This window comes from Salvelinus alpinus, chromosome 26 (genome assembly GCF_045679555.1).
Source record: "Salvelinus alpinus chromosome 26, SLU_Salpinus.1, whole genome shotgun sequence".
In the NCBI taxonomy this organism is placed as follows: Eukaryota; Metazoa; Chordata; class Actinopteri; order Salmoniformes; family Salmonidae; genus Salvelinus; species Salvelinus alpinus.
The window spans coordinates 21,580,714-21,604,533 of NC_092111.1; the positions used below are offsets into that span (position 1 = coordinate 21,580,714).

Genomic DNA, 23,820 nt, shown 5'->3' on the forward strand with positions numbered 1-23,820 from the left:
CCAGTACAGAAGTCAATGTGCCGGGGCACATTGGGGTAGTATGTACATGTAGGTAGAGTATTTAAAGTGACTATGTATAGATGACAACAGAGAGTGGCAGTGGTGTGGAGAGGGAGGGGGGGCAATGCAAATAGTCTGGAAAGCCATTTGACTAGATGTTCAAGAGTCTTATGGCTTGGGGGTAGAAGATGTTTAGAAGCCTCTTGGACCTAGACTTTGTTATTTCACTTTGGCTTATTATCTATTTCACTTGCTTTGGCAATGTAAACATATGTTTCCCATGCCAATAAAGCCCTTTGAATCGAATTGAGAGAGTGAAACTTGAATCTGATTGGCTATACTGCGTCTGTCTACGCCCATTGTGTTTATCATTGGCTGTTTCGTGAATCCTGCGCGATTCCAACCGTCGGAGTCTGCGCGGTGAAGAAAGCGCAGAAATTCAAATCTTGAACAGATGTTTCTTTAATAAAAAACAGGAACGGAGGCGACTGGTTTGGAGAAACGTCAGCTCTTAAACTTTCCGCGTTTGTGGAATTAGGATAGATAAACGATACTTATTTAATATAGCTAAGTCAGTAGATTTGAACAAAGATAAACTATTATCGGAATGGATCCGTTTACCGAGGTGAGTGCACATGTTCTTTATTTTATCTACTATAGCTAATAAGTAATGGGTAACATTTGCCAGCAAACGTTAGCTACCATGCCATGGCCAGCTAATGTTAGCTATCAAAAACTATTTGCTTGTTGCGTTGCATTAAGATGTTAAACTTGTTTGATAACCAAAATACTCAGTGACTGTCATTAAACTACGTATTTGTAGCACTGAAATAATTCTGTAAAACCTGCATGCAAGCTGACGTTAATCACGTGTTAACTTAGTGGGCGTTAGCTAACTGTTAACTACCTCGTTCATTTGTTCTTCAACAAAAGGGAATTTAAATATTTTGTTAAATAGCTAACTTTGGCTGATTTCAAATGTTTAACCTTAACTGAAAGTTGTTGGAAACGTTGCTTGTTAGATAGCCAAGTCAGCTGTTATAGAAGTTACATCTAAACCCCGACACCTTCCATATCGTAGCTCCTGTTCTAAAGGTATTTTTCCTCTTCATAATTATAATGCTGTACGTTACATGCCTGCATAAAGCAGTCGGATGACTGTCTTCTTGTCAACAACCCCAGCCCCTCCCTTAACGTGCGAGCAGGGAGAGCGAAATCTACAATTCCCTTATTGGGAATGAATGAATGGATTCCAGTCTCCCCAGGACAAGTTGGAGCTTGGAATAGTTCCAACCTTTGACTGTATTAGTCAAAACTACAGTATGACAAAATTAAGAGTTTGAATATGAATACAGGAGGCTGAAGAAGGCTGAAGAAGGCTTCAGGAGGCTGAAGAAATTCGGCTTGTCACCAAAAGCACTCACAAACTTCTACAGATGCACAATCGAGAGCATCCTGTCGGGCTGTATCACCGCCTGGTACGGCAACTGCTCCGCCCACAACCGTAAGGCTCTCCAGAGGGTAGTGAGGTCTGCAGAACGCATCACCAGGGGCAAACTACCTGCCCTCCAGGACACCTACACCACCCGATGTCACAGGAAGGCCATAAAGATCATCAAGGACAACAACCACCCAAGCCACTGCCTGTTCACCCCGCTATCATCCAGAAGGCGAGGTCAGTACAGGTGCATCAAAGCAGGGACCGAGAGACTGAAAAACAGCTTCTATCTCAAGGCCATCAGACTGTTAAACAGCCACCACTAACATTTAGCGGCCGCTGCCAACATACTGACTCAACTCCAGCCACTTTAAAAATGGGAATTGATGGAAATTATGTAAAAATGTACCACTAGCCACTTTAAGCAATGCCACTTAATACAATGTTTACATACCCTACATTACCCATCTCATATGTATATATACTGTACTCTATATCATCTACTGCATCTTGCCATCTTTATGCAATACATGTACCACTAGCCACTTTAAACTATGCCACTTTATGTTTACATACCCTACAGTACTCATCTCATATGTATATACCGTACTCTATACCATCTACTGCATCTGCCATGCCGTTCTGTACCACCACTCATCCATATATCTTTATGTACATATTCTTTATCCCTTACACTTGTGTGTGTGTGTAAGGTAGTAGTGTGGAATTGTTAGGTTAGATTACTGTTGGTTATTACTGCATTGTCGGAACTAGAAGCACAAGCATTTCGCTACACTCGCATTAACATCTGCTAACCATGTGTATGTGACTAATAAAATTTGATTTGATTTGATTTGAACTTTAGTGTTTTCATTTACACTGGGTGTTTTCCCCTTAATTTCCATACAGCAACTGCCTGACAATTTCCCTTTTAAATTTCACTATCAATTTGACCAAATGCACCATGAGGAGGACTAGCTAGATTTCATTTTAAAAACCACTCTGGTTTGGAACTGGTTGTGTTCCATGACAACTCAGATATAGAAAAAGCAGCGGCCATCAGCAGTACACCAAATCCCTCAAATTTCCACTCCAACCAATAGAAAGGCCTCGGGACATTTCAAATCCAGTAGCCACAACATGACAGGAGTGGCTCATTCCTAAGGAATGACGACCACTTTAACAAGTTTTCCACACGGCCTGGCCGGGTGAGAGAGCTGCTCAGGCAACTCTGAAACAGACAGGAATGTGTTGTCTTGCACTGTAGCAGCCAGGGCTCTGTCCCAGGGCAATAGATCATGCCTTAGGACTGTTTGCCTTGGACTGGGAGGCCAGCTAGGTTTTTAGTGTACAGATGAGAAGAACAGACAGGACGTGAGGAGGCCAGGGAGAAGGATTTTAGAGGCAATGGCAGCCTTTTATCTCCTTCAGACCCAGTAGTTTTTGTTGACCCTGTGATGTGGACGAAAACGTTTTGACTATTTGAAAGCCATAGACCCGCCTCCATCCACTGTTCACTATGGGTTCAATAAAATAGAACAGAAAGGAAACATACTAAAATAGCACCAACTTAATTAAAGGGTAACTCCACCACTTTTCAACCTCATGTTTATTATCTCCAGCACCAAACCAATGTCTACATATGTGAAAACAGTGCGTTTCTGATCTGTGGTTAAAAAGATGAGAAGGACATAATCAATGTTTCTCTGATATCAGTGTAGAATTTAAACGTAAGAAAGTGATTTTCAAAACCTGCAATGAGTTTCTAGCCAGAGGGAGTGTATTTTCTTGCCCACCACGTCACCGCAAATCTGTGTTTGAAAATCACTGTCATTGGGTAGAACTTTTTAACATTATATTTTTCTAGAAATTTGAAACTAACTTACAGTACCAGTCAAAAGTTTGGACACACCTACTCAAGCGTTTTTCTTTATTTTTTTTACTATTTTCTACATTGTAGAATAATAGTGAAGACATCAAAACTATGAAATAACACACATGGAATCATGTAGAAACCAGAAGAGTGTTAAACTAATCAAAATATATGTAATATTTGAGATTCTTCAAAGTAGCCACCCTTTACCTTGATGACAGCTTTGCACACTCTTGGCATTCTCTCAACCAGCTTCATCAGGTGCATCAGGTTATATGCATTTCAATTAACAGGTGTGCCTTGTGAAGTTAATTTGTGGATTTATTTTCCTTAATGCGTTCAAGCCAATCAGTTGTTGTGACAAGGTAGGGGTGGTATAGAGAAGATAGCCCTATTTAGTAAAAGACCAAGTCCATATTATGGCAAGAACAGCCAAAATAAGCAAAGAGAAATGACAGTCCATCATTACTTTGAGACATGAAGGTCAGTCAATCCGGAACATTTCAAGAACTTCAAGTGCAGTCGCAAAAACCATCAAGCGCTATGATGAAACTGGCTCTTATGAGGACCACCACAGGAAAGGAATACCCAGGGTTACCTCTGCTGCAGAGGTTGAGTTCATTAGTTACTAGCCTCAGAAATCGGCAATTAACTGCACCTCAGATTGCAGACCAAATAAATGCTTCACAGAGTTCAAGTAACAGACACATCAACATCAACTGTTCAGTGTGAATCAGCCTTCATGGTCAAATTGCTGCAAAGAAACCACTACTAAAGGACTCCAATAAGAAGTGACTTGTTGGGGCCAAGAAACATAAGGAATGGACATTAGACCTGTGGAAATTTGTCCTTTGATCCGATGAGTCCAAATTTGAGATTTTTGGTTCCAACCGCCGTGTCTTTGTGAGATGCATTTTAGATTCTTCAAAGTAGCCATTATTTGCCTAGATTACAGCTTGGCATTCTCTCAACCAACTTCACCTGGAATGCTTTTCCAACAGTTTTGAAGGAGTTCCCACATATGCTGAGCACTTGTTGGCTGCTTTTCCGTTGCTCTGCTGTCCAACTCATTCCAAACCATCTCAATTGGTTTGAGTTCGGGTGATTGTGGAGGCCAGGCCATCTGATGCAGCACTCCTTCTTGGTCAAATAGCCCTTACACAGTCTGGAGGTTTGTTGGGTCATTGTCCTGTTGAAAAACAAATGATAGTCCCACTAAGCACAAACCAGATGGGATGGCATATCGCTGCAGAATGCTGTGGTAGCCATGCTGGTTGTGTGCCTTGAATTCTAAATAAATCACTGTCACCAGTAAAGCACCCCCCACACATCACAATTCCTCCTCCATGCTTCACGGTGGTTCTGTATGTGTAAAATTCACACATACAGAGATTATCCGTTCACCTACTCTGCATCTCACAAAGACACAGCGGTTGGAACCAAAAATCTAAAATTTAGACTCATCAGACCAAAGGACAGGTTTCTACCGGTTCCTCTCTAGGTTTCTTCCTAGGTTCTGGCCTTTCTAGGGAGTTTTTAGGGTTTTAGGCTGGGTTTCTGTATAGCACTTTGTGACATCGGCTGATGTAAGAAGGGCTTTATAAATACATTTGATTAATGAAATACATTTGATACTGTATGTAGACATAGGGCTGGGCGATGTGGCCTAAAATCATCTAGATTTTGTAATTATTTTATTTTTTACTTGTGGGCAATTCAAAATATCAAGATTTGTGCAATTTTAAATGTAAAATGCACTGCATTCAAACAGTCAGCAATAATCAAATTAATTCAGGTCTTGTGAAATTATGCCTAGGTTAAAAGTAAGCCTTCCACAACCATGCAACCCACTAATAATTTGTTGCAATAATCACTGATCTGACTTTCAAGTACCCTTTTGTTTACACATTTTACCAGAACCATGCATAACGGACCAATTTCTTGTAGCAGGCATTATGGAAAACTAACACAGGTCTCATAAACAATTTCTCAAGCAACAGCCCACATGCTCGTGAGTAGCAAGCATGCTTTATATTTAAAGTATAGCTAACTTGGATCTATTTGCTAGCTAACAAGATAGAACAGTTGAATAGTTATGAACACACCGTTCTGTCCGTCTCCAACTGTTTGAACAGCATGCTAGCCTGTCCACTTTGTTCAGATGTTGAAGTCAAGTGGCCTACCTCATTTCTCAGAATGAGAATGAGTTGCCAATTCATTATGTTTTTTATGCTTATTGCACATTTATTAACAGACTAGACAGCTACTATAACAGTCTGTGGCTAAAATGCTTCTAGTGGAATGTTGGACTGAGCATCAGAAATGTTGCATTCATTTTCCAGAATCTGTCTTCATTGATACTCCCGTTTTAGTGTGGTCTGCTCTGGAGGAGTTGGAATTTGAGGAGTTGATACATAAAAAGGCTGTTAGGAATGTTAAATTCTCCTTTATTACAGTAAAATGTCTTCATGTGTTTGTGTCCATATGACCGATTCTGTTGGACCAAACGTCAAATACAAATAGCGAGTTGAAAGAAGTGATCTTTCATATTTGTTACTGTGAGTGGGAGGGGCTTTGTGTGCATGTGTAAATGGGAAGATGCTCAGTAACAGTGGAAGGAGACGAGACCAAAAGACATGAGAACAGGCGAACATAAACGCTCATCAAAAATGTTTACAAAATATGGAATAAAGCACAAAAACATGCATTCGAATTAATCAAATTAATTTGATATCGCCCAGCCCTATGTAGACACTGGTTGGGTGTTGGAGATAATGAATGAGGTTGAAAAGTGGCGGAGTTGCACTTTAAGTTTACAATGGTGTGGAATGTCCCTCAGGATGTCACTTTTATGTGCTAGTCAATGCTGGCTGGACAGTACAGCGGGCTACTACTAAGTCCTGTTCTAATTAGATTCAATCAAATTAGAAAATAGGAGAAAGTGCACACAGTGCTCTAAATGTAAATGTTATGTCATAATGAAGTATTGTTTTTCTTCCCTTTTCAGAAACTCCTGGAGAGGACCCGTGCTCGCAGGGAGAACCTGCAGAAGAAGATGGCAGAGAGGTCCACTGCTTCCAACAGACAGATGGCCAAGAGAGCTAGGGAGCCTCTGGCTGAGACTTGCAACAGCCTGGTCACAGAGCCTGTCGTCGACAAAGGTAAGGAAGGCCTTCCTACAAAAAGATCATACACTTTTTTTCTCAAAGGGATACAACAGGGATATTATTTGCGAGCACAGTGCTCCCTCTGGTTGCGATAGTGAATATGGTGTAGATTAGTTTTGTTTTATTTGAAACCCCAGATGGTTCCATTAGCTTTCAGGAAGTGGTTGAACTTCCTGACCTGCATGTGCAGAGCTTTCCGTACAGGAAGCTTGACTGCTTGACTGTTGAAACTGCTCAGAGAATGATCTGATCAAATCAGAGTGGGATGGGTCTAGTCTTGCAGCTTTCCCTATGCTGTGTACAAAAATAGACAAAATGGTGACTTTTCAGATTGTCTGTATATCAAATACTTATATTCATTTTGTGGATTGGAAATCTCCCAGTGTGTAAACTTAACTCGTGGTGTGTTTCTTACTTGTCCCCCCAGCCCCCCAACATTCCACCAAGCCCTCTCCCTCCAAGCGGAGTCGTTCAGGTGAACTTGACAAGCCCACCATTATTGGTGAGGAGAACAGGGAGCCTGCAATGCCTCCTTGCACCCTGACCCCTACTCAGTCAGATCCCCAGACTGACAGGAAGGCCCCAACAGGCCCAGCCAGCATCCTCTCTGCCTCTTCTCTAGAGAGGGTGGATGTCTGCCCTGCTCCTCCCATTCCTGAACCAGGGCCCATGGTGCCAACACAGCTTGTCCCAGAGCAGGTCAGGACCAGGGAGGTAGCGCGCCCTGCCCCAAAACCAGAGAAGGTGGCTGTGAGTGCTGCTCCACAGAGGACCAGGGATGTGGAGGTGGTGCCTACTAGCCCAGTTCTTCAGAGGAGCAGAGAAGAGCAGAGGGAGGCTCCCACCTCCTCCACCCCTGCTGCCATGAAGTCTCGCCTGGCCAGACTAGCTGAACAGAGGCAGTACTGGGACTCTGAAGGTAAGGAGCATGGTCTTTTGACTAGCTCGATCATTTCATTTGTACATGTAGCACCTGCTTAACCATGTATAGAAGACCTGGATTTATTTATTTTTTACGCAACTTCTAATATTAGTTTTGAATTATACTACAACAATCATATTAAACACACATTAGTATTTTGGGCTGACAAATTTGAACATCTATGTTTTTCCCCTCCAAGGTACATCTGAGGTTCCAGACATCCCAGCAGCTCTGTCTCCAGTGAAGAACCAGACACAGTCGAGGCAGGCTGTAGCCCCAGTCCCCACACCCGTCCATGCTGCTGCGTCCTCAGAGGCCCCTGTAGGCAGGAAGGGTCGGCTGGCCAACCTCGCAGCCACCATTGGGTCCTGGGAGGACGACCTCAGCCACGCGGCCACTCACAGAGACAATGCACAAGGGAAGCCTGGTAGTGTCAGTACCGCCACCCCTGCTTGGAGGAGAGAGGCTGGAGCCAAACCCAACTCTGCTGCTGCAGACCGTCCACAAATGAGTCAGTCATCAAACAGAAAGCCTGCTCTGGATTCCAACCAGGTGAGTCACCAATCAATCAAATGTATTTATAAAGCCCTTTTTACATCAGCTGATGTCACAAAGTGCTATACAGAAACCCAGCCTAAAACCCCAGCAGCAAGCAATGCCGATTTAGAAGCACGGTGGCTTGGAAAAACTCCCTAGAAAGGCAGGAACCAAGAGAGGAACCAGGCTCTGAGGGGTGGCCAGTCCTCTTCTAGCTGTGCCGGGTGGAGATTATAACAGAACATGGCCAAGATGTTCATAGATGACCAGCAGGGTCAAATAATAATAATCACAGTGGTTGTAGAGGGTGCAATAGGTCAACACCTCAGGAGTTCATGTCAGTTGGCTTTTCATAGCCGATCATTCAGAGTTTGAGACAACGGGTGTGGTAGAGAGAGAGTCGAAAACAGAAGGTCCAGGACAAGGTAGCACGTCCGGTGAACAGGTCAGGGTGAACAGGTCAGGGTGGACTGAGGACAGCCAGGAGTCATCAGGCCAGGTAGTCCTGAGGCATGGTCCTAGGGCTGAGAGATATAAAAAAAAATCTCACACCGGATAAAATGGGAGGAATAATCCAGATATAACAGACTGACCCTAGCCCCCAGACGCATACATACAACAGTTGACTTAGTAACTAGTCATAATGTTCCTAACTGTATATCAATATGTCAATGCATGGGAGAAACTGATTCTATACAGCCATTTTGAATGTGAAAAATAAGAAATTAAGATATGAATTGGTGATACTTTGCAAGAAAGCGGTGTGCAATAACTTATTTTAAATAGTTATGTTTCGACGCACAAGACTTTGAGATTTACTGAACAGTTTGGTTAATAATTTCCCTCTTGCATTTCTTCAGCAGCCTGTCCACTCCCCAGTCATGTCCACCAGAGCGTTCCCCCCCAGCCCTCAGAAGACTGAAGTACCTGAAGCCAGACCAGCTCTACGGACAGGCAGAGGTCTCCCCTCTCCTGTATCCAGTCCCCAGAGGAGTTACCAGGGGAGAGCCTCAGCCTTCACCCCCAGCCCCCAGAAAAGTGCTCTCTCCTCAGCCTCACCTGTGCCTCAGAGCCCCCTGAAGAACCAGGCCCTGTCCCGAGCCCTGGAGGTCAACGGTAGCCCCGAGAAGCCAGAGCTCCCCACACAGCCCTCCACCATCGGGCCCACTGGACCCTCTGTCCTGCAGACCAGGGAGAGGTTCACCAAGGAGACCACCCCGGCCACTCCCCTGCAGCAGCGAGGCACTGCTGGAGCAACTGGAAATCCAGGTGAGCGAGAATGAGCACTCAACTTAGCTTTGTTGTGTTTCCTACGCTAAAGTCAACAGCTTATTAGGATGTTCTGAAATATCAGATGTTTTAATACACAGTCTCTGCTCATTTGACAATTGCTGGTCAAACCATTGCTGGTTTCAAACATGTGTATGTCCACTTCCATTGTCCTCCAAGAGTTCCTGAATATTTTCTATTCTATTTCCAGCAGGTGTCAAGTCGTTCATGGAGCGTTTTGGGGAGAGGTGCCAGGAGCGTTCTGGCCTGAATTCCCCTGCTACCTGCCATGGAGCAGCCACTCATAACCCAAATGTAGTGAACCCGTCTCGGGCAGGCCTGGCTGGTCGTACCCCTGTAGTGAGCCAGTCTGTGACCCCCAACACCAGGCTGGTGCAGGAGAGGCTGAGAGCTGCCCAGGCTGCCACTGCCACGCCCTTGCACAGAAACAGAAACTGGTACGTACAGTTCACTTTATTTACCTAGACCATCTACCTTAATGTCTTTAGTTTTGCCTTTGTACAGCACTTAGGCGTTTCTTTTTGTAATAAATAGCTTTTTAAATTATTTTATTAAAAGTATTACATTTACGACATTTGTTTTGTGACCAGACTGATGGAAAGTAGTCCTTTTCTTGTTCTTTATTGCAGGAGCGTGAGTCGGAATTGGCTCAGATTCGTAACCGTTTCCAGAAAGGGAACAGCATTTGGAAGAACAAGGAGGAGGTGGCAGACACCAAGAAACTCACACAGGCCAAGGTTGGTGGGGAAATATATTTCGGTCCCGCTTGGACAAAACTTCATATCTGCAGACTGGTGTATGATGGATGACTGCAAAGCAGTTATGAAGGAAATGTTATTGAGCCTGTAATAATTTTTCTCAGGATCTGATTGAGCAGCCTGAGGAGAGAGGGCCTGTTGTCTCCCAGCCTGATGATGAGCCAACAGCTTCCCCTCTGGATAGCCTGAATGCTGCTCCCAAGAAACCCACCGCCCCAACCTCCATCCCTGTGAAGAGAGTAGAATTCTCCGTGGAGAAGCCTTCTGAGGAAGAAACACAGGAGGAGGAATCAGGTACTGTATTTACTGAGTACACTACTTGATCATACTAACATGGCTTTCTTAAGATTACACTAATCATAGAGGTCTTCGGATGCTTTAATCAGATGCAAATTTCTGAATTTTTGTCTTAAGTTTTCGGTCATTAACAAACTTAATCAGAGCAGTCCCCCTTATAATTTAAGTGATGGCGTCACTGTAACATTCCACTCACTATTGTCTCACTTCAGACGAAGAAGAGAGTCATGAGATGGAGATGAACGTGGACCAGTCCAACAACTCTGAGATCAACAACTTTGACGGGTTCCAGGACCAGAGTGAGGAGCTGAGTGGTGAGGAGGGTGAAGGAGAAGAGGAGGAAGATAAACTGAACATCTCCTCGATGTCCATCCTGGCCCCCTTCTCTGAGTCTGTGGCTGCTGTGATCAAGAGCCCAGTAAGGAAGATGATGGTGAGTTACAGTACAAAGCTGGAAACAATGGGGGAAAATGCTAAGCATACAAAGCATAATAATCTTTCAGCTATTTAATGTATTGGACTGCTTTTGAATGGAAGCTTGTCATATTTTTTTTGTGCCCATGGACTAATGTCATGGCTAGTAATGACATTTTTGGGCCAACATAATACATCTTTATGTATATCCCTGCCCAGACGTCGACCCCAGCCAGTTCATTCAACGCTAAGAGCCAGACTCCTGACATTGTTTCCAGACCCAGTAAGTTCCAAAGGGCTCGCTTGCTCCGGGCTGGATCATCAGACAGCCTAGAGACAGACGAACACGAGGACCACAACCTGCCCTACAGGTAACCAACCACTCAACGCCACATATCCTAACTGGTGCCTTACTGAATTGATGGTATCTAATGTAACTGGCTGAGGTTCAACCCTTCAAATGATACGTCAACAACATTTTTATTTGTCATTTTAGTTTCGCTGAGTTCAAGATACGACCCCTAACTATTTTCTCTTAGGTCATTCAGACTCTTGTATCCAATTAACACTCTGTTGATACTTGTTCACCCTCTACATGTGTTTTCCTTTCTCTTCTAGTATTGATGCGTACAGGTCGACCAGGATCAAGGAGAGTACTGAGAGGCCCTGTGTGAAGCAGGTCATCGTGAAGAAGGAGGACGTGTCTCGGAGAGCAGCAGAGGAGCCCAGGAGCCAAGGACACACCAGCATCAAACAGAAGATGAAGGTAAAGGCACGGCAGACCGGTAGGATTGTTGAGCGTCTGCCGGCCGAGAGTACTTAACACCTCTGAACAGAGTGCCGCTGTAATTTGCAAACTGATTCCACATGTAGAAAACGGACGGAAATTACGTACGTCAATCGCCAATGGCGGGTGGTCCTTATAACACACTGTGCCGACAGCAAGTAAACGAATGGCCCTGTACTGTTCAGACCAACAAACTGAGTTTTCTCCTGTTGTGTCGTCAGTAAACTTAATGATGGTGTTGGAGTCGTGCTTGGCCACGCAGTCATGGTTGAACAGGGAGTACAGGAGGGGACTAAGCACACACCCCTAGAGGGCCCCTGTGTTGAGGATCAGCGTGGCAGATGTTGTTGCTTAGACTTACCACCTGGGGGCGGCCCATCAGGAAGTCCAGGATCCAGTTGCAGAGGGAGGTGTTTAGTCCTAGGGTCCTTAGCTTAGGAATGAGCTTAAAGGGCACTATGGTGTTGAACGCTGAGCTGATGCTAATGAACAGCATTCTCTCATACAGTTGAAGTCATAACAACTCGTTTTTCAACCACTCCACAAATTTCTTGTTAGCAAACAATAGTTTTGGCAAGTTGGTTAGGTCATCTACTTTGTGCATAACACAAGTAATTTTTCCAACAATTGTTTACCGACAGATTATTTCACTAACACAATTCCAGTGGGTCAGAGGTTTAAATACACTAAGTTGACTGTGCCTTTAAACAGCTTGGAAAATTCCAGAAAATGTCATGGCTTTAGAAGCTTCTGATAGGCTAATTGACATCATTTGAGTCAATTGGAGGTGTACCTGTGGATGTATTTCAAGGCCTACCGTCAAACTCAGTGGCTCTTTGCTTGACATCATGGGAAAAGCAAAAGAAGTCAGCCAAGACCTCTGTGAAAAAAATTGTAGACCTCCACAAGTCTGGTTTATCCTTAGGAGCAATTTCCAAATGCCTGAAGGTACCACGCTCATCTGTACAAATAATAGTACGCAAGTATTATCACCATTGGACCACGCAGCCGTCATACCGCTCAGGAAGGAGACGTGTTCTGTCTCCTAGAGATGAACGTACTTAGGTGCGAAAAGTGCAAATCAATCCCAGAACAATAGCAAAGGACCTTGTGAAGATGCTGGAGGAAACGGGTACAAAAGTATCTATATCCACAGTAAAACGAGTCCTATATCGACATAACCTGAAAGGCCGCTCAGCAAGGAAGAAGCCACTGCTCCAAAACCACCATAAAAAAAGCCAGACTACGGTTTGCAACTGCACATGGGGACAAAGATTGTACTTTTTGGAGAAATGTCCTCTGGTCTGATGAAACAAAAATAGAACTGTTTGGCCATAATGGCCATCTTTATGTTTGGAGGAAAAAGGGGGAGGCTTGCAAGCTGAAGAACACCATCCCAACCGTGAAGCATGGGGGTGGCAGCATCATGTTGTGAGGGTGCTTTGCTGCAGGAGGGGCAAAGTTAAACAATTTAAAGGCAAATCTACCAAATATTAATTGAGTATGTAAACTTCTGACCCACTGGGAATGTGATTAAAGCTGAAATAAATCATTCTCTACTATTAATCTGACATTTCACATTCTTAAAATAAAGTGGTGATCCTAACTGACGTAAATCGGGGCATTTTTACTAGGATTAAATGTCGGAAATTGTGAAAAACTGAGTTTAACTGTTTGGCTACGGTGTATTTAAACATCTGACTTCAACTGTAGGTGTTCTTTTTGTCAAGATGGGAAAGGGCAGTGTGGAGTGCAATAGAGATTGCATCATCTGTTGGGGCGGTATGCAAATTGCATTTTGACCTAGGGTTTCTGGGATGATGTGAGCCATGACCAGACTTTCAAAGTACTGCATGGCTACAGACGTGAGTGCTACTGGTCGGTTGTCATTTAGGAAGGTTACCTTTGTGTTCTTGGGCACAGGGACTATGGTGGTCTGCTTGAAACATGTAGGTATTACAGACTCTGCCAGGGACAGATTGAAAATGTCAGTGAAGACACTTGCCAGTCGGTCAGCGCGTACTCGGAGTACACGTCCTGGTAATCCTTCTGGCCCTGCGGCCTTGTGAATGTTGACCTGTTTAAAGGTCTTACTCACATCGGCTACCGTGAGCGTGATCACTTCAGAGTGAATTTCAGAGGTGGCCCTGTCCTACTGTTGGGAATAGTAAGAGATGTAGTAGTAGAGTATAAAATGTCACTCTGTACAAAAACCAGACTTCATAGATTCAAGGTGTAAGTGCTCTGAGTGCAAAATATGTTACTTCTTATAAGTACATCCCTTGGGATCTATTCCCCCTCATTCCATGTAGGTTCTTCTGACCACTGATGATGATTTCCTCGTTCCATGTGACCAATAAGATTTCATCTTTCTGATTACTTGTAGGTTCTGACCTATGAGATGAACCTGCAGCAGACTGTGATCAGCCAGGCTAGCCAGGCCCTGAACTGCTGTACTGATGAGGAGCATGGGAAAGGCTCGCAGGTGGAGGCAGAGGCTGAGAGGCTGCTGCTCATAGCCAGTGAGTTCCCCTTCCACCCCTACAACATCAGTGCACACACTGATAGCCAATCCCAATTTGCTCCATACCCCTTGGGGATGGGCTTTTATATCTTAAGACTATCGACATGCATTTCACACAAACATTGCATTCTGTTTTCTTCAGTCTTTCTTACGTTTTTTCTTGTCACCCTCCAGCGGAGAAGCGGGGGGCACTGAAGGCAGAGTTGGACCGTCTGAAGGGAGAGGGTCCTAGCGGTCATAGGAGGGGGCAGGGTGGGGACATGGGGGTCTCCGCCTCCAAGGGATCCATCTCTCTCCTGGAGCTACGATTGCCCCTCAAGGCTGACTTTGTCTGCTCTGCTGCTAACAAGCCAGGTAGAGACCCAACAATTGTTACTTAATTATCTCTTCTAACCATGTTTTTTTATTTGTATTTTTGTTGGTGAATGATGTATGTCTTTAGTGTGTAATGTGCCTTCAACCAAATTGCCTTTGTGGACAATGCAGTTATATTGATCTCCTGTTTTCCACATTGTACTGTCTAAAACAAGATACAAGTAGATTGTTCAATCCAATTGTAATATACTTCATGTATAGTGTGTTAGACTGAACTCATGACATTTTCCACTTTATGTATGTGTTTATTCCAGAGTGGTCCAGCCATTACTTCTTCATCATGATCCGTGCTGGAGCTGAGAATACAGTTGCTACTCCACTAGCCAGCACAAGTAGCGCTATCAGTGGAGATGCAATCACCTTCTCTACCAAGTTCACCATGTGAGTTAAACTGCACCAATTGTCTCTCTGAAATGCTTTAGAATAGTACCACTGTCATGTCATGCCCTCTCTGTCATACATGTTCTAATGCCTTTCTCGCTCTCTTCCATTTTAGGCCTGACGTCTCTAACGACTTTGCAATTGATATTGAGGTTTACTGCCTGGTGAGTTCTTGCTGCTTTTTGTAAATGCAAATGTGATGATTGTTATTGTTTGACGAGGACTTGAGCTGAGATATTACTCACTCTAACCCTGGTTATTTCTACAGGTGCAGAAGCGCGAGTTGAACCCTGACAAGAGGAAGAAGCCCAGCAAGTCAAAGGTGTGATTTAATCAAATATAGTGTAACAAACTACAATTCAGTTTATTGAATATTTGAACTTGGAATATTCTTCTAGTTTCTACTTGAATACAGTGCGATTGTTATGTATCAGAAAATGCATTTATACCATTGCATTTAGAGATATGTTTAAACAAAGTCCTGTCTCTAAGATGAGATTTGGTAGAGCTGTGTTCACGAGGTCCACAAGTTGTGCTTGTCAGTAGGGACTCATTAAAAAAAAAAAAAAAAACTCACCTTTTGGTGTGGGTGTACTGTAATTTTACTGCTCGGTAGTAGAACAGCTAACACTAGGCATACCTGGGCCTACTGCTTCCCAACACACATTAGGCTCCACTTTCCATTCCAACACACGGTGAAGGGTCTCTTTTGAAAGGCTTTGTTCACAGCTCTCAATGGTAGGGTTGGTTTAGTCAGTGTTTTGAATTACCCATTCATTCACTTGTCTATGTCCTGACGTAACCACTTCTGAAACTGAATCACCTTTTCTCTTTCTAGGCCATCACTCCCAAGAGGTTCCTCTCTGTAAGCTTTCATTCTTACCGTCCTTCTCTAATACACTACTAACTTCTGGTCATATACAGAATGTTTGTTTGAACACTTATCGTATCTGTTCAGGGGGATTGGTAGGAATGATCGCCACATGGAAAATGTAGAAATGCATTATACTATTATTCTGTTACTGTTGTCATATATGATGTTTGCAGTACGTAAAGTCAGCGATCTTGTAAATGATTCTAAACATGCCTCTCCTCTTCGTAACATCTCTCTCTTTGCCCCTGTAGAAGAGCAGTTTGACTCCAGGTAAGGATACTTTTTAAATAACTGCTGCTAGTGGATAATTTTTATGGTTTTACTTGCAGTAATTGTGATGTGTGGTTCAGTTGATAATTCTTATTCATTTTGCAAGTCTCTCTGGATGATAATGTCTGCTAAAACACTTTTTTTTATAGCTTAAACAAAAAAATCCTCTTCTCTCTTTGCAGTGGGGGCCAGTCCTGGGGGCCCTAATACAGTCCGCACCAGTAACTTTGTCCTGGTCGGGTCTCACAAGCTGACTCTTGCCTCAATTGGGAAAAACAAGTTTCTATTGGAGAAGGTAAAATCCAAAGACTTTTGTAACATTTTAACTTTTTTGTTCTGACTCTTCACTTCCATTTCTGTCCTGAATTCACCCTCTATTTCCACTTAGGCTGACCTCTGCTGTGTCTGCACACAATACCAGTTAATGTCCAGGGTAATCGTAGGGTAGGGGGTAACATTTGTAGAAGTTAGAACTGACTGTTGTCCTGATAGAGGCCGGAACAGGGAGACAGGCCTGCAAATCTGAAACACAACGCGCACACACAGACAGTCTTTGTTCTCCCACCTGCACTGTCTGTGTGCTGCCTGCCAGCCTCGGACGCTCATTCACTCACACACTCTCCTTGTTTCTCTCTTTTAGATCAAATATGAAGGCATTGAGAGAGAGCTTCTTAGAGACATGTTTCACAGCAAGGTTGCTACTCCATCCATAACCACTAATATTTTGGGGTGTGTGTGGTGGTTTGTGACCAAAATATTCTGCCTCTGTTGTGGCACTAACATTTCTAACCTCAATCTACAAGTTGGTTGTTATTGTCGTGAGGAAAGTAAGTTGTGCTGGATGTCTTTTGTATGTTTTTTTTTTTTTTAAGTGGGTGTTTCAGGCACAGTATCCAGTTAAGTTCTCACCATCCAGCCAACTGACTCTTATTAGAAGACAACAGGATTGCAATTCTACCTAAAACCTCATTAACCCCATCTGTCCTGTCACCCAGCATTTGGTGGAGGTGTTGGTTGTTTTTCAGCTGAGGCCTGTGTTACATGTCCTGTGTAATCTGTTCCAGGTGCCTTTCCTGTGCCCCATGGAGGGCCATATCTACCTGAAGATGCAGTGTGAGGTGGGCTCCCTGGTGGAGGAGAGAGGCTTCCTGGTGAGTACACGCATGCATCAGATGCCGTGTAGACATACAGTGGGGCAAAAAAGTATTTAGTCAGCCACCAATTGTGCAAGTTCTCCCACTTAAAAAGATGAGAGAGGCCTGTAATTTTCATCATAGGTACACTTCAACTATGACAGACAAAATTAGGGGGGAAAATCCAGAAAATCACATTGTAGGATTTTTTATGAATTTATTTGCAAATTATGGTGGAAAATAAGTATTTGGTCACCTACAAACAAGCAAGATTTCTGGCTCTCACAGACCTGTAACTTCTTCTTTAAGAGGCTCCTCTGTCCTCCACTCGTTACCTGTATTAATGGCACCTGTTTGAACTTGTTATCAGTATAAAAGACACCTGTCCACAACCTCAAACAGTCACATTCCAAACTCCACTATGGCCAAGACCAAAGAGCTGTCAAAGGACACCAGAAACAAAATCGTAGACCTGCTCCAGGCTGGGAAGACTGAATCTGCAATAGGTAAGCAGGTTGGTTTGAAGAAATCAACTGTGGGAGCAATTATTAGGAAATGGAAGACATACAAGACCACTGATAATCTCCCTCGATCTGGGGCTCCACGCAAGATCTCACCCCGTGGGGTCAAAAATGATCACAAGAACGATGAGCAAAAATCCCAGAACCACACCTAGTGAATGACCTGCAGAGAGCTGGGACCAAAGTAACAAAGCCTACCATCAGTAACACACTACGCCGCCAGGGACTCAAATCCTGCAGTGCCAGACGTGTCCCCCTGCTTAAGCCAGTACATGTCCAGGCCCGTCTGAAGTTTGCTAGAGAGCATTTGGATGATCCAGAAGAAGATTGGGAGAATGTCATATGGTCAGATGAAACCAAAATAGAACTTTTTGGTAAAAACTCAACTCGTCGTGTTTGGAGGACAAAGAATGCTGAGTTGCATCCAAAGAACACCATACCTACTGTGAAGCATGGGGGTGGAAACATCATGCTTTGGGGCTGTTTTTCTGCAAAGGGACCAGGACGACTGAGCCGTGTAAAGGACAGAATGAATGGGGCCATGTATCGTGAGATTTTGAGTGAAAACCTCCTTCCATCAGCAAGGGCATTGAAGATGAAACGTGGCTGGGTCTTTCAGCATGACAATGATCCCAAACACACCGCCCGGGCAACGAAGGAGTGGCTTCGTAAGAAGCATTTCAAGGTCCTGGAGTGGCCTAGCCAGTCTCCAGATCTCAACCCCATAGAAAATCTTTGGAGGGAGTTGAAAGTCCGTGTTGCCCAGCAACAGCCCCAAAACATCACTGCTCTAGAGGAGATCTGCATGGAGGAATGGGCCAAAATACCAGCAACAGTGTGTGAAAACCTTGTGAAGACTTACAGAAAACATTTGACCTCTGTCATTGCCAACAAAGGGTATATAGCAAAGTATTGAGAAACTTTTGTTATTGACCAAATACTTATTTTCCACCATTATTTGCAAATAAATTCATTAAAAATCCTACAATGTGATTTTCTGGATTTTTTTTTCTCATTTTGTCGTTTTTCTCATAGTTGAAGTGTACCTATGATGAAAATTACAGGCCTCTCATCTTTTTAAGTGGGAGAACTTGCACAATTGGTGGCTGACTAAATACTTTTTTGCCCCACTGTAGCCTAAACATAGATTTACAGATCTACATCACCCATGCCCTCAGGTTGTCAGACTAACATTTTGTTATTTAGAGGGGAGACGTTTGAAATTTCACCTTGGACAGGCTTGAACGCTTTCTTAATCTGTATATTTTTTGTTTTACAGACTATGTTTGAGGATGTGAGTGGATTCGGAGCATGGCACAGGAGATGGTGTGTCCTGTCAGGATACTGTATTTCCTACTGGACCTACCCTGATGATGAGAAACGCAAGGTAGGGGGATGTTGAAGCCACCTATTGGAGTCTTTAGTTTTGAATGATGAGCCCTGTGAGTAATTTTTCAGGACCAGTGGGAATAGGCATTCAGGTTTTGTGGTTATTCTTGACGGTTTTAATGTACCAGTATGTCAATTCATGTTGCTACCAATTAGAGTAGCTTTTAATGTATTTTAATTGTCATTACATTTCTTTGGGTGGGTTCATGTCTTTCTAGAACCCAATGGGTCGCATCAACTTGGCCAACTGCACCAGTCGTAAGGTGGAGCCAGCCAACCGAGAGTTCTGTGCCAGACCCAACACCTTTGAGCTGATCACCGTCCGGCCTCAGAGAGAGAACGACAGAGAGACGCTCGTCAGCCAGTGTGAAAACACCATGTGTGTCACCAAGTAAGTCACTGGTCGAAGTTGCTATAGTACCCTGTGTTGTTTTGTAGGCAAATACCTTGTGTGGAGCAGTTATTTGAAGTCTTGAAGATTGATGGCTTATTTTATGACATTTGACAGACTGAAGACCAAGTTTTCTATTTTCTGCACTCTACTCACTGAAGTGAGCACTTGTTCACTCCCCCTCAAAGATTTAAAAACAATTGGATGTGTGTAGGCAGTGTCTAGTGTTACCATATTTCTTAAAACAATCCAATGCTTTTAAATCATTCAGGGAAGTGAACGAGTGCGCGCTTCCGGGAGAAGGGAGGTAAACTGACTTGGGTCTCCGGTCCAGTATACTGAAAGCATAATATGACTCTTTCCGTGTACCTGCAGGAACTGGCTGTGTGCTGACACAAAGGACGAGAGGAACCTGTGGATGCAGAAGCTCAACCAGATCCTGGTGGACCTGCGCATGTGGCAGCCAGACTCCTGCCACAGGCCTGTGTGAGAGCACAGCTCTCCCGCCTGGACTAGAGGGCTAACAACACCCTGCATGGTTCTGGGTCTTGCATATGGACTGTCACGATCAGTGACACTTACGATGACTAAGTGCAATACAGTATTAAAGTTATTAAATAGGATTTACAGGTGTATTATATTTTTAGAGATGCTTTAGTGGACAGTCAAGACAATTTTAAGTCAGGGATGGGCAACTGGGGGCCCCCTTTTGTAGCCCCCCATTCTCCAACTCAGTCTGGGTCTCAACCAGGGTTTTCATTAGGAAAATGGACGTTTGACCAGCCACATTTTAATTTACAGGACATTTGAGAAATCTGCCGGAGCCATATGTATTGGCTGCGTAATCTGATTAGGGTGTCCACCCACAGTGCTCAGAATGACAGAAATCACATTTTGATTATGGTAAGTCATATTAACAGAACATTCAAGTCGGCTGCAGCGATGTGCGGTCCTGATTCTGATGGCCACTTTGAAGATGTTAGAATAACTGTCCACATTTACCTTTCCTCGGCCAACAACACGAGCAACGGACAGCAAAACCACTAGCTATGTCAATCTACTATCCTTCATAGTAGAAAAGTTGACCTATTCTATTGGTCAGCTTGTTGAGAAATAGCCTATTCCAAACAGACTCTGAGACCGTTATGGGAAGATGGAGCCCAAATTCATACAATCAGTAGGCCTAGGCGACATTAAAAAAAAGACCTTAAAGCAATAACTCTGATGCAACCAATTCAAACGTTTAGCTTAATGTTGATACACTATGATCCCATGGCGCTTGCAGTGCCAGGGTTGTGGGTTCGATTCCCACAGGGGACCAGTACGAAAATATATGCACTCTGAATAATAGCGTCTGCTAAATGACAAATGTAAATGTATTGACATTATAAGCTCAGCAATGTTCACAAGGCAGTAGGCTATGTGCAAATGTTTGTTCCATAATACAGTTACTGGGAAAAGACCAAAAGAGCACCGCACCTGCAAGCAGTTTCATGTGATAGATGAAAATATCCGTTAGACATTTAGAAAGAGGAGATCTAATAGGCTAGGTTCAGGTTTCAAACAATGAAGTATATGTTTTCAAAATGCATAGCCTACTGCCTCCAAAGTGGTGTGTGACGCGCTGATGAAGCCTGCCTTCTGTTGCTGTTTGAGATGCTGCAGCAGCTCTCACTGTCTTACATATTTTCCGCTCTGTCTGTATGCTGTAGGGGTGTGATAAATAAGATGCATAAAGAATATACTGTAGCCTACGCATGCGCCAATTTAATTCCACTAAATGATGCAAATGAACCTATAGACCGATAAGCATGACAAGTCAAATGTATTTCCATCAATGAATAGGCAACAACAAAAAAACATTTCACAATGGGATCCCCCCCCCCCCCCCCGGACAATTTGCAGGTGCAACTTTATATCATCTTTTCAACTTACTGTTGAGAGGTAGAATTTAGAAATGTGGTTGTGCATCAGCAGTTTCTGTTAAGGCAGTCACTCAATTATCCCATGTCAGCAAAAAATGTTTTTGATTGGTAAGTTAGTCATGGTCGAATTACAGATGGGGGCCCCATTTAGTCCGCTGTCAAGGGGGGCCGTTTAAAATGTTTTTCTCTCAAGGTCACTGCATGTGTGTTTATGGATGTGGGTACTCAGACCCACAAGCCACTGGGGCCCCTCATGATGAGTTAGGATTTTGTGGGCCCCACCCTTATCAACGTTGCTTTTTCCTGGTTTAAGTTATGAGTGTGAGAGAAATATCAGTAAAGCCATACTTGTGTAGATATTTCAGTATTGACAAGGGCTGCTGGTGCTTTTACACAGTCCACACTGACCCTGTATTTTATACGCACGTCCAAAGTGTTGGGAGGCCATACCCTCAAATATTTGAGAGAATTGAGAAAGTAGCATTTTGGTTGTCTATGCTTATACTCCCACTATGCATCTTGCTGACGAGATATGGCTTCATAGGTTGACTTTGTTTTGTCTAATTTAACATTTTGAATCAATATTTAAGTTGATGTGTCACAAAACCAATTCTAGAATTGTCGGTGCGAAGGTTATGCACCAGAATATTGTGTGTGAATGCTCCACTTTTTCATAGTATTGGGAGAATGGCATGCTTGAAAGCACTGTTGAACAACCGTAACACCTATCTGATGATTTTAGATTTAGCCACACAATTCTCTACTTCAATACCCTTTTCCTTTTTTGCTATTCCCTTTTTTCCCCCTTTGCAATCTTCGCTAACCTTATATTTATCATGTTGCGCACTGTGGGTAGAAACTTCTAGGCTGTCGAGACTACCGAACAAAAAGGCCTTTAATATTGTTTGTTTTTATGTCAATGTTTTATATTTTTGTGTCCAGGTTTTAAAGGGTTACAGTTAAACAGGGGGTGTGGATCTGCAGGTATTGGTATATTATACCACCATTCTATTGTAATGGAAAACTTTGACAGTTGAGATTATTGCAAATCCTTTTTTGTATGGGCAGATTTCTATTCTCATTTTAGTATAGCTAGCTCTACACTGTCATTAAGTTAAAAGCTTATTCTCAGTTCAAGTTTTAAGCATGTGCTTGGAGGACTGAAGATGCTATTCGCTCTTGTGATTTTTACAGTGATGTTTTGGGGAGGATAATATGCCTTATCTACCCATTAATTAGTGCACAAAATGTTCATTATTCTCCAAATGTTGGCAGTTCTATCATATCCCCTGATCTGTCCTGTCTAAATGCCAGTCTTTCATTGGAACAACAAGCACTCCAAAGATTCATTGGATGTACTGGTATTTCTAAAAATGAGACTTAAATAAAAGCCAGCTTTAACCAAAATAGTTGGGTTTCTTTCAAGCTGATCAGAGTTGCAGTTTCATGTTATTTAGGGTACTTTATCTTGTTTTTAGACCATGTAGAAGAGCATGTCAATATAAAATAGGCTGGAACCATGTACAATTGAACTAAATAGAATGGCTAAATTTAAACGTAATGTCCTTGATAGAATAATGCCGAAACCACACAGATTCAGTAAACAGTGTCGACATTTGCGTGAGAGTAGAGTGTGTTACTCCACATGGCTTAAGCTAAGCAGTGTGTAAATTATGTGGACACCCCTTTTTTTAAATGTGTGGTTTTGGCTGTTTCAGCCACACAAGCATTGGCAGTAGAATGGCCTTAGTGAAAGCTCATTGACTTTCAACGTGTCACCGCCATAGAATGCAACCTTTCCAACAAGTCAGTTCGTTACATTTCTGCTCTGCTCGAGCTGCCCCGGTCAACTGTAAAGCCTGTTATTGTGAAGTGGAAATGTCTAGGAGCAACAACGGCTCAGCCCCGACGTGGTAGGACACACAACTTCCAGAACGGGACTGGCGAGTGCTGAAGCACTTAGCGCGTAAAAATCGTCTGTCCTCGGTTGCAACACTCACCTGAGTTCCAAACTGCCTCTGGGAGCAACGTCAGCACAAGAACTGTTCAGCTGGAGCTTCATGAACTGGGTTTCCATGGCAGAGCAGACGCACATAAGCCTAAGTTCACCATGCGCAATGCCAAGCATCGGCTGGAGGGGTGTAAAGCTTGCCTCCCATTGGACTCTGGGGCAGTGGAAACGCGTTCTCTGGAGTGATGAATAGTGCTTCACAATCTGTCAGTCCGACTGACGAATCTGAGTTTGTCGATGCCGGGAGAATGCTATCGGCCTGAACGCATTTTACCAACTACATTTTGGTGAAAGCAATAATGGTTCGGGCTAGGCCCTTTAGTTCCAGTGAAAGGAAAACTTAACTCTACGAAATGCACAGTGACAGAATTCAGAACATGGCCGGCCTGTTCTTAGTGTTCTCCCTGTACATTAAATCAGAACAGTAGGTGAAATTTAAGAGGGCCAAATAGACCAGATTATTAGGGTGAGGCACATGGGCTACGAACAGCTTACTGCATAAAATACACTTAGTATTACTTTCTTAGCTACAGTATACATATC

At 43.4% G+C, this 23,820-nt stretch overlaps 1 protein-coding gene across 1 annotated transcript; it reads left to right on the plus strand.

Moving 5' to 3' along the window:
* The first annotated feature begins 435 nt into the window (after positions 1-435).
* Positions 436-22,673, plus strand: LOC139554917 (anillin-like). The gene is given in 25 exon segments (XM_071368192.1): positions 436-625; positions 6,319-6,472; positions 6,906-7,397; positions 7,600-7,952; positions 8,798-9,206; positions 9,418-9,639; positions 9,642-9,664; positions 9,857-9,964; positions 10,090-10,279; positions 10,495-10,715; positions 10,916-11,067; positions 11,315-11,462; positions 13,870-14,005; positions 14,182-14,361; positions 14,637-14,763; positions 14,879-14,927; positions 15,032-15,085; positions 15,602-15,628; positions 15,889-15,907; positions 16,090-16,202; positions 16,548-16,601; positions 16,972-17,058; positions 18,841-18,948; positions 19,169-19,341; positions 19,717-22,673. Coding segments are annotated over 25 exon segments (3,732 nt in total). The 5' UTR covers positions 436-607; the 3' UTR covers positions 19,832-22,673.
* The last annotated feature ends 1,147 nt before the right edge of the window (positions 22,674-23,820 follow it).